At 34.7% G+C, this 15,065-nt stretch overlaps 1 protein-coding gene across 1 annotated transcript in view; it reads left to right on the top strand.

Moving 5' to 3' along the window:
• The window catches only part of KLHL1 (kelch like family member 1), a 182,268-nt gene that overhangs the window by 58,062 nt on the left and 109,141 nt on the right, over window positions 1-15,065 (top strand). Inside the window, exons 2-3 of the mRNA XM_068182303.1 lie at window positions 150-332; window positions 8,515-8,651. Coding sequence (XP_068038404.1) covers window positions 150-332; window positions 8,515-8,651 — 320 coding nt within the window. The remainder of the gene's footprint in view (window positions 1-149; window positions 333-8,514; window positions 8,652-15,065) is intronic.

Below are 15,065 nucleotides of genomic sequence, written 5' to 3'. Positions count from 1 at the left end.
CCAAATGCAGTAAGATTTTTCTGTCTTGAACTTACAGTGATGAGAACAGGAAAAGAATGCATTGATTTACTTGTATCAGATTGTAGATGCTGTGATGGAATCAACACTTGGTCATATCTTAACCAACCTGGAGTTTCTCTTGTTTACAGACTGTCAGGAGCCAGCCACCCCTTGCCACCCCACTGTGACATGGATTCATGTAGCTCTGAGGAGTTCTACCAGGCTGTTCACCACGCAGAGCAAACCTTCAGGAAAATGGAGAGCTACTTGAAGCAGCAGCAGCTCTGTGATGTTATCCTGATTGCTGGGGATCGCAAGATACCTGCACACAGGTAGGACATAGGCATAAAACATTGAAATTACAATGTTAGGTATGTGTATTTCTTAGAACAGTGTTTCTTGTTGCCCCTTATTCTTTCCTCTTTCTTTAAACACAAGTGTAAGTGGCTGAAAAAGGTGGGTTTGAAGGTTGGGGCTTTGAAGGCGAGGGTTTTTTGTACAGATTTCAAAAGTTCAAGGAGCACTCAACTAGCAAACTGATGGTGAGTGTGACTAACAATTCTCCCTGCTGTGATGTGAAGAGAATGGAAATTTCTGAAAAGGGATGCTGCATAGCTACACTGAACACAGCAACATTTCTAGCTTAAGATCCTGATCCTCTGATAAGTCTGATAAGTACAGAGTCTCTCAGACACATAGTAGAATACTGAACACTTTCTTCCTATGAGCTGTGCCTTTCAATGAACTAAAAAAAATCTTATTTACTTTTAATTATAATTATTGGGATAAAAATTATAATTAAATTATAATTTCTATAATTCTGTAAGATTGTCCGGTATTAAAGCAGCAGGTACTTATGAAACTATACTTGGTTTTGGATAACAATTACAGCTTAAAATAGTTATTCTTCATTGAGATTTTGGTCTCAGAAATAGGTTTTCATTTAATGCATGAAAATAAAAATATGATCCTAAAGTTTAGATTAAAATACAGAGAATAATTCAGAACTTTCCAGTGAGCAAGTATTTTTGCATCTGAATTCTGCATAAGGCTGCAAACCAAGGGTAATCTATTCCCTGCTTGTGTCCTGATTTCTCTGGTGAGATACTAAATTCAGAGCAGGATTATAGCTCCCCAGCAGGAAGTCAGAAAAACAGCCAGTGCATTTCTGAACTCATAAATTAACTTAGAGGAATACTCTAAGGGCATCCTGGCAACTTGGACTTTACAAAGTTCCTTTTGCCCTGAGTGAATATGGACAGAGAGAATATTGCTGTCAAACAAAGCTGGATAGTCTATATTCCAACTCCTATAACAGTAAGTAAAAGAAAAAAAGATGCAATATACAAGACTGCAGAGCCAAAGTTATTGTCCAAATGCTAAGAAGTAAAACCAGACAGAACCTTTATTAAAATATTTAAATAATGGGGTATTTTTAATTAGTTGATTTCAGCTCTCCTACTGTTTCTAATACAGCTGTTCATATTTGGATGCACACCTTTTAGTAGTAAATTTAATTTCACATTTGTCATTTCAATTCTACAGTATATATAAATGCTTCCTGAGCTGAAAACATGCCCTAATAAGAAGACTAACCATGAAATAATACCCATAATCTTATTTAGATTTTCTAATAAACCTTTGGACATCTTTACATTTAATTTTCTACTTCTTTGTAGTCTGCAGTCAAAAGTCCAAATCTCAAATCACTGGAAAAGTTTTAATAGTGTTTATTCTATATTTGTTTAGACAGGTGTGTCTAGACAAGCACAGTTAGCTGCTTATTTTACTGTAGTCATTACAATCCTAGAAATTACAGATTCAACTCTCCCTGCTCAAAGCAGGGTCAACTCCAAGGTTAGACCATTGAGATCATGCACAGTTAATTTTTAAATATCATGTCCTGTGGACATTCCTCTCTTGTTAGCCTGTTCCAGTTTTTATTATCCTCACTGTTTTTAGTGATGCAGGACATGTCATCCAGGCAAATTTGCTCCATGATCTTGGTGAGTCAAACAAGTCTATAGGTGCCTACATCCTTCTTCTTAGGGATTGACATGGAAATTGACTTTTCCAGTCTTTAGAAACCTCCTCCAATTATCATGATCCATTACAGATAGAGAGTGGCCCTTCAGTATCATTGCAGAGCTTCCTCCAGTATTACACCTTGTCCTCAAAACACAACATAATAAATAAATAAATAAATAAAAACCTGAGCCAAATAAAGTTTTTTTGAGCAGTGCACAAAATCTTTCAAAAGTTTTGCATTTGCTTCCAAGGTATTTACAGAACCCCTTCTTTATTATCAAATCTATTGCTGTCTTCATCTGTACCTGAGCTTTGGGTGTCTCTAATTCCTTTTTTTTTTTATGTTGACACAATGTTTCTATATTTCTCCCCCATCATTCATCTCTGCTTTCATTTTCCATATACTCTTGTTGTGCATTTGGGAAGTAAATATTGTTCAGAATTATAGTGGCATAATCAGAGTAAATGAAAATTTTTAATCAAGCATAAATTACATGGGTAAACATAAAATTAAGAATATGTGTTCACCATCAATGATTTGGTTGTTTTGAATGAAGGCAATTTACATTAATTGCATTGGGTTTAGATATTATACTTGAAATGCTGTATTCTACAGCTGCTGAAGAAACATGAAAAATTCTGGGAAGAAAAAAGCTCAAGTCACTGCAAAAGATAGATAGACCTTAGTATTTGTGCTGGAGAGTTCATTAAAACTTCCATCCAGGGCTGCATAAATGTTAAAGCATCTCTAAACTCAGACTGAAGTTTAAGACATTTTGATTAGTAATACTATCCAATTAAAACACTCCCATATAACAGAGACTGGATTAAATAAAACAGAAAATTCAATAAAACCAGAAAATGCAAAGAAGGTGTAGAAGGGGAGTTACATCCTCAGCTTTCAGTTCTGACTTCCATTGCACTTGTTGAGAAACCAAGAAATCTACTTTTGTTGCTGTTATAATATAGTCAGGTATAGTTGAGTGTATAATGAGAAATCCAAGTTTTTATTTTCTGTTTTCTCTTAATATCAAAAAAAACCAATAAGTTTTTTTTTTTCTTTCAAATACTCAAGAAAAGGATCACAGGGAATCTTACCATGGCAGAAAAGGTAGTGCAGAACTATTGGAAAATTACCAATAACATATAAAACAAAGAAATACTTTAGTAAGGTTACCCAAATCTTTCTACTAGTATTTGAATGACATGTGAAGATAAATTTAATAAAACTCCTTCAACAAAATGCAGTTAGCATTGTCTGTTTCAGTGCTCTGGGTGGTAATATCTTTTTCAATGCATTTTGAGTGTTACTTTAGAGAGACAAAGTTTAAAAAAATAGTATTGGTAAAATGAGGAAAAATTAATGGAGAAAGTTTAGCTGAAAGGCAAGATGAAAGAATAAAGAACCAGGCAGAAAAGAAAGTAGAACCAGGAAGAGAAGGAAGGAAAGTCTAGAAGCAGGGAGTGAAAGAAGAAAAATGCATAGAAAACACAGATAAAAGCAGTACAGCACTCCTATGTTATTCCCAGATATCTGTAAGGTTTGATGAACTTCCCGTATCAAACATTGCATCTGAAAAGAGTTTTTTAACACAAGCCGCTGTCCGCTAGTTTAAAAACAATTCATTCAAGTAATATGGTTGTGAAGCAAGAACAACAACAGCAAAAATTCCTGCTATCAGAGATGCAGCAAGGCAATTTAGATAAGCTTTTAATATTAACCTTGATTGATAATCTTGATATGGGGGTTTGGGTTGCTGGCAAGTTGAATGAGAGTCAACAAAGGGCCAACCATGCCCTGAGAAGCACCAAGTGCAACATCACCAGCCCATGAAGGGGTGGTTGCTTCTCTCTGCTCTGTGCTGGTACAGCCTTACCTTGAGTATTGTGTGCAGTTCTGGAAGCCACAATATAAGGACATCACACTGTTGGAGCATGTCCAGAGGAGGGCATCCAAGGTGGTGAAAGGTTTTGAAGGAAAAATGGACAAGGAGAGCAGCTGAGGTCACTGGGCTTGTTCATCCTACAGAAAAGAAGGCTGAGGGATGACCTCATCACGTCTACAGCTTTCTCAAGGGGATCAGCAGAGAGGGAGGTGATGGTCTCATCTGTCTGGTGACTAGTGACCCAAGGAAATGGAGTGAAGTCGGGAAGTTCAGATTGGGTATTAGAAAAAGGTTATTCAGCAGAAGGGTGGTAAGTCGCTCCAACAGGCTTCCCAGGGAAGTGGTAAGAGTTCAAGGAGCATCTGATCATGCACCTAATCACATGGTTTATTTTTGTTTTAGGAGCCTTAAGGGTCCTTTTCCAGCTAGATATACTTTATTACTGTATTAAACCAGAATACTAATGCTATTACTTTATGGAATGGAAAAAGGTGCAGAACTGAAATGGGCTTCGAAGGGTGAAGGAACCTACTCTTTTACTATGAAACCATTCTCCTTTGTCCTATCACTACATGACCATATAGAATCCCTCTCCACCTTTCTTAAAGGCTCCTTCATGTACTGGAAGGCAGCAATTAAGTCATACCTAAGTCTTCTCTTTTATAGGCTGAAAAAGCAAAATTCCCTCAATCTTTCCCTATGGGAGACGTGCTCCACCCCTCTAATCATTTTGGTGGCCCAGGACTTGCTCTAATAAGTCCTTCCTGTGTTGTGAATTATACCGCTATTCACTGAATGTGACATTTTATTCCTTTCAGTACTCAGAGCTTAAAATTGCAGCTTTTTAAAAGAAATAATGCTTATGAGCACATATATGAGTCTACATATATATATATATATATATATATATATAAAAATAAATACTTTCATAATGCCATCTGTCAAAAGGTAAATGAAAATTAAAATGTAGTGTGGAAAAATTCTAAATATTACCATTTTCCCCCTAGAATCTTTGTAAATGAAAGCTGTTCTTATGCAGTACTCCAAGTGGGGTCTCACCAAAGCAGAGTAGAGGGGCAGAATCCCCTCCCTCACCGTGCTGGTCACCACTGTTTTGATGCAGCCCAGGACACATTTGGCTTTCTGGGCTGTGAGCGCCCATGGCTGAGTCATGTCCAGCCTCTCATCCAGAAGCATCACCAAGACCATCTCAGCAGGTCTGCTCTCTATCCATTCATCCCTCATCCTGGACTGATACTGGGGGTTGCCCTAACCCAAGTGCTGCACCTTGCACTTGGTCTAGTTAAACCTCATGAGATTCTCATGGACCCAGTTCTCGAGAATATTCAGCTCCTATGTTTTCTAGCGTAATATAGATGGACAAAAAATAGTGTCTTGCTTATGATTTTTTAGTCCAAGTAACATCTGATATTCTACTCAGGTGGCAGTAAAATATTGTATGTTTTCTTAAAGATTTTAAGTGATCAAGGTTTGTTTGCTTCTTTTAATTAATAAATGCCCCATCAGTGTTGAGGCAATTCTCCAACAAAAATGTATATGAAAAAAGTTGTGAAAGTACAAAGAAATATTCTATAATAAGCTAAAATAAAATCTGATATCCTGGGAAAAAAGGTCACAATCCTAAGCAGTCATATGGGTTACATATAAAAGAAACCAGAAATTGGTCAGGCTGAAATTAGTTGTAAAGAGAAAGAAGTCCCTTAATCTGGAGAAAATCTTTCTGGGTTCACAAATTCGTTTTAAGCCATGACTTACCTGCTATGAGTCTTAAGGATGAAAGAGTTTATTATGTGTTCTCACTGCCAGATCCAAAGTTGAAAAAGTGGCATCCTCAGCCACCTGACCTTTCTTGATTAATAGGTCAACATGCCTTTAAACCAAGATTTAGGACTGTTTGGCGTCTTCTGATCTACAAAAGCAGCAGATCATTAGAAATTAATTGATCGATTTGATTTCTCACTTTTGATCTTCCATCTCAACCCTGGAATACAATAAAGATTTACAAAAGGTGTCACCTTTTAGAATTTAGTGTAATTAGCAAGTTCCTCTCACTTCAGTTCAACTTGCAGAGCACTTCCCAAGGTAAAAGTCAGTGTCTTGAAACTTAGTCTTTTGGTTATAGTAATTTGATGAAATAGCTGATTCAGTATTTCTGTTAACTATTGATTAACATAAGACACTTAAAAAAAACCAATCCTGTTTTATCACTATGTTCAAAAGCTTGTCTTGCTTCTGTAGGTGAGCTGCTACATCACAGAACCTTTCTGCTCTTTAAAGCCATCTTCTTTGATAGATGGTACAAACCAGTAGGGATAAACCTCTAAGAAAAATGGGTAATGCTGAGTACCTGACATGTGTCTTATTTATTTTTCTTTTTTTTTCCACTTTGGACTGGCTCTTGTGTATTCCTGTAGACTGAATGCTCCTTTGCAGCTGAAATCTGTTAGATAGTAACTTTGACTTTTCTCACACAAACTGTGGAAAATCACATATTTTTATAGAAGTTTGTGAAAGAGATTTCATCCTTCTGTTGTTTTCTGCCCTCCCTCTGTTGGTTTTGTTGTTTGTTTTACATTTGACCATATATACACAGTAAGATTATATAAAAAGTAATTGCTGAACATAAATAATGTGTATTTAAAATACAAGATATTACTGTTTGAAAATATTTCCACTGATCATTAACTGGTATATTAAAATTTCTGTTCATTTATTTGTCCATTTATTTTTTGTTTTGATGCAGCCAAGGGTTTTGGCCTTGGTTTTGGCAAGTGATCAAATTGAATATCCATAGCTGAATTTAAATGATGACTAGTAAATCTGAAGCAATAGCTAATGCAAAATGAAATTAAATTAAATCTCCATGAATGAAATGGTCCCAAATGAAAATCTCCTAAATTACTTGGAAACGCAGATGTAATTTACATACCTAAATTACATCTCTGCTGTCTATGAGAATTTTTATCTCATAGAAAATCATAATGTTTTTCTTTTCTGTGATTTTTGTGATGCTTTTATTAAAGCATCTATGAACAATAAAGTCACTTATTCATAAGTGGTCAGAAAAAGTGCTAGAAGAAGATTTACAAATTTAATAATAATAATATATAAATAAGATAGAAAAAAAAATTAAAAATGTAGAAGTAAATGTTCCTCGATGAAAAAATTGTAAATTAGGAGTTTCTGGTGGCAGCACCAAAGTCTGCTTCTAAGTTAATCTTTTTGTAGACATCCATTGACTTTTAGTCATTACATAAATATAAATGTGAACTGTTTATGAAGTAGGAAGTTTACTTCTAAAATTCATGATTGCTGGAGTTGAGCATAACATGAAAAGTGATAAAGTACTATAACTATTTAGTCATTTCCTATCATTAGAGGTAAAGATCATATATATGTCTTCAATCTGCCCTACTTGCTGGTAAAATATAGCAGCTTAAAGCACTGTAAAATTATGAAGCAAATTCAAGCTGTCATATTTTACTTAGCTATTGGGGTGAGCTAAGAGAGCAAAGACAATCAATTACCATGGTGGCTGATAAGAATTAACTTGTTTATCTTTGCTATTTTTTTTTTTTTTAATAATTTGCCCTGGACAAACTAGCTAACAGTATACAAAAGGCTAATTGTTTTTCTCTGTGTTTCGAAGTTCTCCAGTTGTGATTGTTTTGTCTTTTATTAATAAGTTTGTATATCATGTTTTCAAATTAATCCAGAAATGTAACCATCTTTATGGAAGCACATGATTTATAGCTGTGCCACATTTCTATCTCAAGATCATCTGTGAATATTCAGTCCTAACATGATCAAAATTTCACTGTAGATGGTATTTGGAAGAATGCCTTAACTTAAAGCCCCAATACTTACAGTCATACCTGATACTTGCTGTGGTATTGATTTATCTATATCCAATCCCTAAACAGCAAGGTATATATTTTCAAAATATATAAATATTTTCAAATATAAAAATATATTTGAAAATATAAAATATTTTCAAAATATTTTCCTTGGACATGTTTATTAATAAAAACATTGTATTACACAGCGATTTTATGATATATTTTTAGTGAGTATCATGTTAAGCTACTAACAGTTTAGTGGAAGGTTTATAGGTTATCTAAAGACACATGCTGTCATTAGAGTTTATAACAAATAAGCCTTTAAGAACAAAGAATAGTACTTCTGGATTATGAAATGGCTCTCATTATTAAGTTGATTATTTGATACTGAGAGATTATCTTGTTAACAGTTGGGACATCTGCATGACTGGAAGATTATCAGAAAGACTGAGTGCTAATTTCTATGTCTGTTTTACAGTCAAATGCTAAAGTACCACTTGGTTCATATCACAGGAGGCAAAACCAAATTAGAATTAAATGTCATTCTGTGTTTTGCTGACAATGTGCATTAATAATATATTCCTCCTAAAATTTTTAGTTGTTATTAAAATAAATAATCTATTCCTCCTAATAATTTTTAATTGTTATGAAAATAATTTTGAAAGACATTTATAAATACATGACATTTCTAATATATATATATTCAAGCAAATTAAACCAGTTTCATACTTTTTTTTCAGACTTGTCCTCAGTTCTGTCTCTGACTACTTTGCTGCCATGTTTACAAGTGATGTTTGTGAAGCCAAGCAAGAAGAAATCAAAATGGAAGGCATAGACCCCAATGCGCTGTGGGACCTTGTTCAGTTTGCATATACAGGTATTGTGGTGCATACATTATATACTTCCTATAGAGGCAGATGTTGATATTTTCGTTTGCTACATTCCACTTAATTGTATTTTTTGCTTAAATATTTTTCTTTCTAATCTTAATCATCCAAAATGTTAAGTTACCATTTCTAGGGACGAATTCAAATTGTTATCTCTTATCTCCAAACTGTTCAATATTTCAGACTTGTCAAGTTCAATGGGACAGTCAAGAAAATGATATATTTTTCTTGGTTTTCAAATACTTAAAAAGAGTGCCTCATACCCACATGATTCAAATTGCATAAGATCACTGAAGGAACTGTTGTATTTTTTTAAGAATAATCCTATGTCGCTGTCTTAATCAAATTTCAGTATAAATAACTGTATAAATCTTTTAAAATTTGAAAGAAATAAACCTTAAGTTTAAATAAGAAAATGTTTTAAAAGGTTTTATTATGAGATGAATGCTTTCACTTTCATTTCCAGCATTTCATATGCTGGTACTCTGTTTTGAAGTGTAAACTTATGAATAACTCACAATTCAGAGTTAATAACTCAAAGCTCTCTTCTGAATTTTTTTTTTTTTTACATTTAAATGCATTATAAATTTGGGATTTATCCTTCTTGAGCAACTTGTTATGAACATTTTAACTGAAGTGCCTTAATCTGAAAGAAAGAATGCTAATGTTACAAAATAAAGTAATTAAAACAGTGGAAATGCCTATAAAATTTGCCTCGAATCACATAAGTATAAAATATATACTGTTTTCCATTTGTTTCCTAAAACACATCATTTTATTGTTTAAATTAATAATATTTTATCACTATGATCCTATCATATGTTTTACTTAGATTCAATTTTAAATGGATACCTCAAATCCTGCAGTTTTAATCTGCTCTAAATACACATATAATAATTTAATCACAAGCTGCTGTTCATTTTGATGTATTTAATCAGGATATGTTCTGGGTTTTTTATGACATAGTTTCTTTACCATCTTAATAGAAAAGAGAAATGGCAAATAAGCATAATTTAAGCTAAAAAAATACTCTTTTTGAGCATAGTGTTTGAGAAATAAATGTTCTAGGAATGTAAGACTGTGATTTGGGTAGTACTTTACATTTTAAAAGTATAATGCCTACTCCCTTCAGCTGTGGCTTTGCTACTCAGGAATATGCATCATCTGGAGGGTTTCAAGCTAGGGATCCATGAAATGAAATAGCTCTCATAAGAAGGATAAAATATGATTCCTTGGTCAATGAATGGCACAGGAATACTAGGGCAAAATCAAGAATGAATACCTTGGCCCAGAACAGCAAAAAGACTGTGGGTAATGTTAAATCATTTTGTAGGAGGAAGCTTAAAGATAGAGGAGACAGTGTTGTTCCCCTGGAAAGAAAACTGCAGAAATCCTGAAGTACTGTATTGTTCTTTTGTCTCAGTTTTCACTAAAATATCACCTGGAAAGATACAAATAGTTGTTATTGACAGCAAGAGATAGCATGTAAGTGTTGATTAAAAGAAAGAAGGAGATTCAGAAGGAAGAGGGGGAAAATAAACATTTTCAAGATAAATGAAGCTATCTAAGAACTTTATGGTTATCTCTGAAAACTTTGGAGACTGGATAAGGCAATGAAAAAGTAGAAGTAAACTGCTGCTTACCAAAAACATTTAAACTTTTTGGCTCCTTTATGCTCCTTGATTCTCTATGCCATGTGATGTACTCTCTTCATTATATGAGATATAAAACTTGAAAATTTCTTTTTGGTGTAAGGTAAATAAGGGCCAGACTTCACAAATGGATGAAAAGAGAACTCCACTGGTAGTATAATTCACATGTTTTCTAATTTGCCTCATATGAATTTGCATCTGTTATATTTATCCATTTAAACAGTCACACAGTCCAAACTGCCTCAGAAATGGCAACATTATGTACTGCTGTAACATCATCTTGAAGAATTAGAAACTTAAGATGATAACCACAATCCCCTTTGACTTACACTGGTATTACACCTTTATTCTTTTTTTCTAACTCATTTTGGATACCAAATAAAACTTTAAAATATCTTAAGTTTGCACTTGCAAGTTTCCCAAATACTTAATTACAGCAGAAGAGTGATGAGGGTTGGGAAACGTGACACAATTTTACATGCTAAAAGATTATATTGGATGCCATAGATCATTCTGGCTTTGATTACTCTGTCTTGCATTTCTCTACCATCAGATTCTTTATCCTGATTTATTCTTATTTATCCTTATTTATTCTTAGCTCGTGTCCTTATCTCCTGGAGTTCATGTGGGATTATTTCTTTCTCTATTCCTTTTCTCTGCATCAGATATCTTAGCAGATACCTAAATTTCCTAGCTACAATTATGCTAATAAATTAAACAATGCTGAGGAAGGTTTGTAGGCACTGGAACACAGTTGCCTCTATTGATCCTGGAAGTTTTAGCCAAATCCAAATAGCAATCTCTCTAACAAATGGTGGGTATACCTTGGATACACAGCTCATCATTAATGTGGCCAACCTTGCACAGAGGGTAAGGGCATTCAAAAGTGCTGTGTAGAATTCTGTGATAACTCACGTGATTCATGAATTCCTAGAAAATAGTCCCAAACTTATTCAGTTTATTGAAATTAAATACAATCTGGGCTTTTTAGATAATCCTTCTGTTTTCCCTTGATCTTGCCAGAGCAAAACCTTAATTTTTTTCCCATTTTTTTCCATCATCTCATATGATTTATCTAGATTAATAGTTTCTTATTTCTGTTCTTGCACTCTGATTCCTTATTTGCCACCAGTCTAGCTCATGTCCTCTTTCCCTCTGAATCAGTTCACTTGCCTTATGCTGCATGGATGTGGACAAGTGGAAATTTAAGAAAATAGCCACTGTTCAGATACCCAGAAGCACAGAAGCCAACAGAAATTCCCTTTCAGAATATCAGTCTCTAATCTGGATCATACATCTGTCTAGACTTAGACAGAATATCTGGAGAATCTGGCTGGCAAATTCCAATTATTGATTGCACAATGTGTGAAAAAGTTTTCAGCAACTCATGTCTGTGACCTCTTTATTGTTTTACCTCAGGAATAGAAAACAGTTTTGACAAATGGGCAGTTATTTACTCCTATTTTCTTTTTCCTGTCACTACCTTCTTAACTCAAGGAGCTTGAAAAAAAATCACCTATAGTTGCTGCTGTTATGTAAAAGGTTTTCCCTGGGGACAACTGAACAAATCAGAAAAAATACAGCTGAATACGGACTTGCTTGCAATAATGTAGAAGTTAAGAGCATTACAGTGCAAATATGTTTAGATGTGATTTAAAAGATAGAAACATTTCTACATCTTATTACCTGTAATTCAGTCAGGTTGATATTTTTTATAATTTGGTAAAATTATTTCATTTTTACTGTGAATTGTACATACTAAGTAAGAGTTTAAGAGGGATAAAATATATGTGTCTATGAAAAGCATTATTACAGGTGAAAATATCGAAAAATGATAACAGACACTTCACCAATATAATCTAATAAGATTACAAAATATCAGAATTAAAGTTCATCAAAGGGGAGATTTTGTACTCCAGACATGTAAGGAAAAATAGCCTTGGGGTGCATCTGGCACAGCATCACCAGCTGAGCATGGGAGAGAATTGTCCTGCTCTGCTTCACATTGGGGTGGCCTCACCCTGAGTCCTGTGTGTGGTTTTGGGCACCGCACTATTAAGAAAGACATTAAATTATTAGAGACTGTCCAAAGGAGGGCCGTGAGATTTGTGAAGGGGCTTGAGGAGCAGCTGAGTTTACTTGGTCTGTTCAGCCTCGAGAAAACTGAGGGGAGACGTCATTGCAGTCTGCAACTTCCTCATGAGGAGAAGAGGAGAGGGAGGTACTGATCTATTCTCTGTGGTGACCAGTACAGAACCCAAGGGAATGGCCTGCAGCTCTCTCATGGGGCGTTCAGGCTGAGTATTAGAAAAAAGTTCTTCACCCAGGGGAGATTGGGCACTGGAAGAGGCTCCCCAGGGAAGTGGTCACAGCATCAAGACTGACAGAGTTCAAGAAGCATTTGGACAGTGCACTCAGGCACATGGTGTGGCTCTTGGGGTGGTCTTGTGCAGAGCTTAGAGCTGAACTCAGTGATCCCTGAGGGTCCCTTCCAACTCAGCGTATTCTGTGATTCTGTGGTTCTGTACGCAAATTGATTTCTAAATAATTGGTGAGGTAGAATTACATGGTGACCCAGCAGAGCATCAAGTCGTTTACAACCTTGTTTAGAGCAGCTCCTGAGTGAAGGCACCTGCCAGTCTAAGAGTAGTAACAGGCAGACAGAAAATTAGACAACCGAAAGTACTGATTTAAAGATAATAAAGGGTGTTGAAGATTCTGTGAAGATTCAATGTGAATAATTATGTAATTTTAAAGTCATGTGATCGATGTACCTGTAAAACAGAATTTGATTAAAGCTGAAAAAATTGGCATGTGTTAAAATATGTACTATAAATTTTGTGTTAGGTCAATCTTGGGGTTGTTTTGGAAGTGTTTTGGGATTTTTTAATATATATCTCTAACTTATAATTTTTGTAAACAAATTAATAATGTATTGACTACATATTGTTTTATCTGAAATATGCACAAAGTTTTCTAATGACATAGCTACATTATAATGGAATTACAAGTTGTATAATTCAAATCATGTAGATTATGTAAATTTATTAGAAAAACACTCCATCAAAATGATATGCTTCTTGTTCTATACATAGGCTCACAACGATAAACCAAAATAGCTTTACCACTGTTTTTTGTAAAGGATATATTTGACCAGTAAAAAATATGCGACTTCATTAATCTATCCACACTTTGCTGCAATTTTTGGTTTATTCAAATAGACAAAGTATGTTTTGTCTGTGATACAGCAGAACTGTAACTTAATAGGAAACAAAACTTCCTCATTTGCATATCTGCTCCTTGTGAGCCAACTGAGGAAATCAGAAGCCAACACTTAGCTGCAATGGCTATGCAGAAAGTATGTTTCATTTTTCAAGCACCAAGGTGATTGATAGCAAAAAAATCTATGATTGATATCTTAGTGCCCTGGGATAGATGGATGTGTAATCTTTGATCTTTTAAGAATTCAATATAGGAAGTTATACAGATGAGTGTTTCTTCACCTTATTTTCTTAGGTAGTGCTTCTTTCTTGATCTTAAAACTTGAGTTTTCATTATTTTTAATTTTGCCTTGATAGTTCAGAGAAGACTGAAACTATAGATTGATATTCTGTTGTTTTTTTGCTGTTGGTGACTGTGGGAGCCCTCCTTTGAAGATACAAAAGAGCTGTGAAGTTACTATGGATTTCCTATATTGGGGAATCTAATTAGCATTGGGACATCTAATTAGCATGCATTCCTGATAGTGATCAGAAGAGTAGGTTGGTGCTTTCATACTGTTAATGAAACTGGAAAAGCAAAACCCATTTAAGCAATAGAACACTAAAAATCCTTTATTTATTTATACATATCTGAAAAACAATAGAGACTATTTCATACATGAAGGAGGTTCAAGCCCTGCTGTATAGCTTTTAATTAAACTTTAGTTGAGAGATTCTTTAATTAAAGTACTGTCAAGTGACTTTGTCAGTGTTATAGCTAATAACACACGGAGGGCAGACAGCAGGGATGTAGCAAGTAGTAACATGCCTTTAAGCACAAGGACCCTTAGGTCCTTGCAGCACAGAAACAATATTAATTAAATATGTCAAGGAGATTTCTTTCTATGTTTTGATTTGGGGAATTTTTTCTTTTAAATTTGTGAAAGACAGTTGTATATGTGAACAAACATTGAGGACAACTCAGCATACTTTTGGCTTGTTCCGGTTATTAGTGTCAGAGTCCAGGAGTTATCATAGCCACTGGATTATGCTACAACATGCTGTTTGAATGTGACTGCCATTGTTTGGAGGATGATAGTGTTTGGAGTAAAGCTGAGGCCATTTCATTCCCCTTTGCCTCAGTGCTAGAGGGAAGTCCCAGACCAGCTTAACTCAATGGATACAACGTAAGGTATTTTATTAAAAATTTGTACTCAGATAAATAATGCCTGGATTTTAGGTACTGGTGACATTTTTACAGTGTTTCAGGCTACTCCTCTCTAGTATATATTGATCACATTGAGAAGTGGAGCTACCCTGATATTATAAAGGTCATTACCTCTACCTCTGTGACATGTTGAGTTTGTTCAAGAGTTACTTGTTCTGTAGTATCATGTTAGAGATCCCTGTGAAGGTGGACCATGTTTAAGTAGCACTTTTTGAAGGAGACTGTTACCTGCTGCTGTTCCACTACATTTTCTTTGCCATGTATTTGCTCGTTGACTTTGCACTTGCAGAGAATAGGCCCTTAAATTTCATTTCAGATGGGAGT

The sequence above is a fragment of the Anomalospiza imberbis genome, chromosome 2, assembly GCF_031753505.1.
Source record: "Anomalospiza imberbis isolate Cuckoo-Finch-1a 21T00152 chromosome 2, ASM3175350v1, whole genome shotgun sequence".
Taxonomy (NCBI): Eukaryota; Metazoa; Chordata; class Aves; order Passeriformes; family Viduidae; genus Anomalospiza; species Anomalospiza imberbis.
This window is presented reverse-complemented; position numbering and strand designations above follow the sequence as displayed.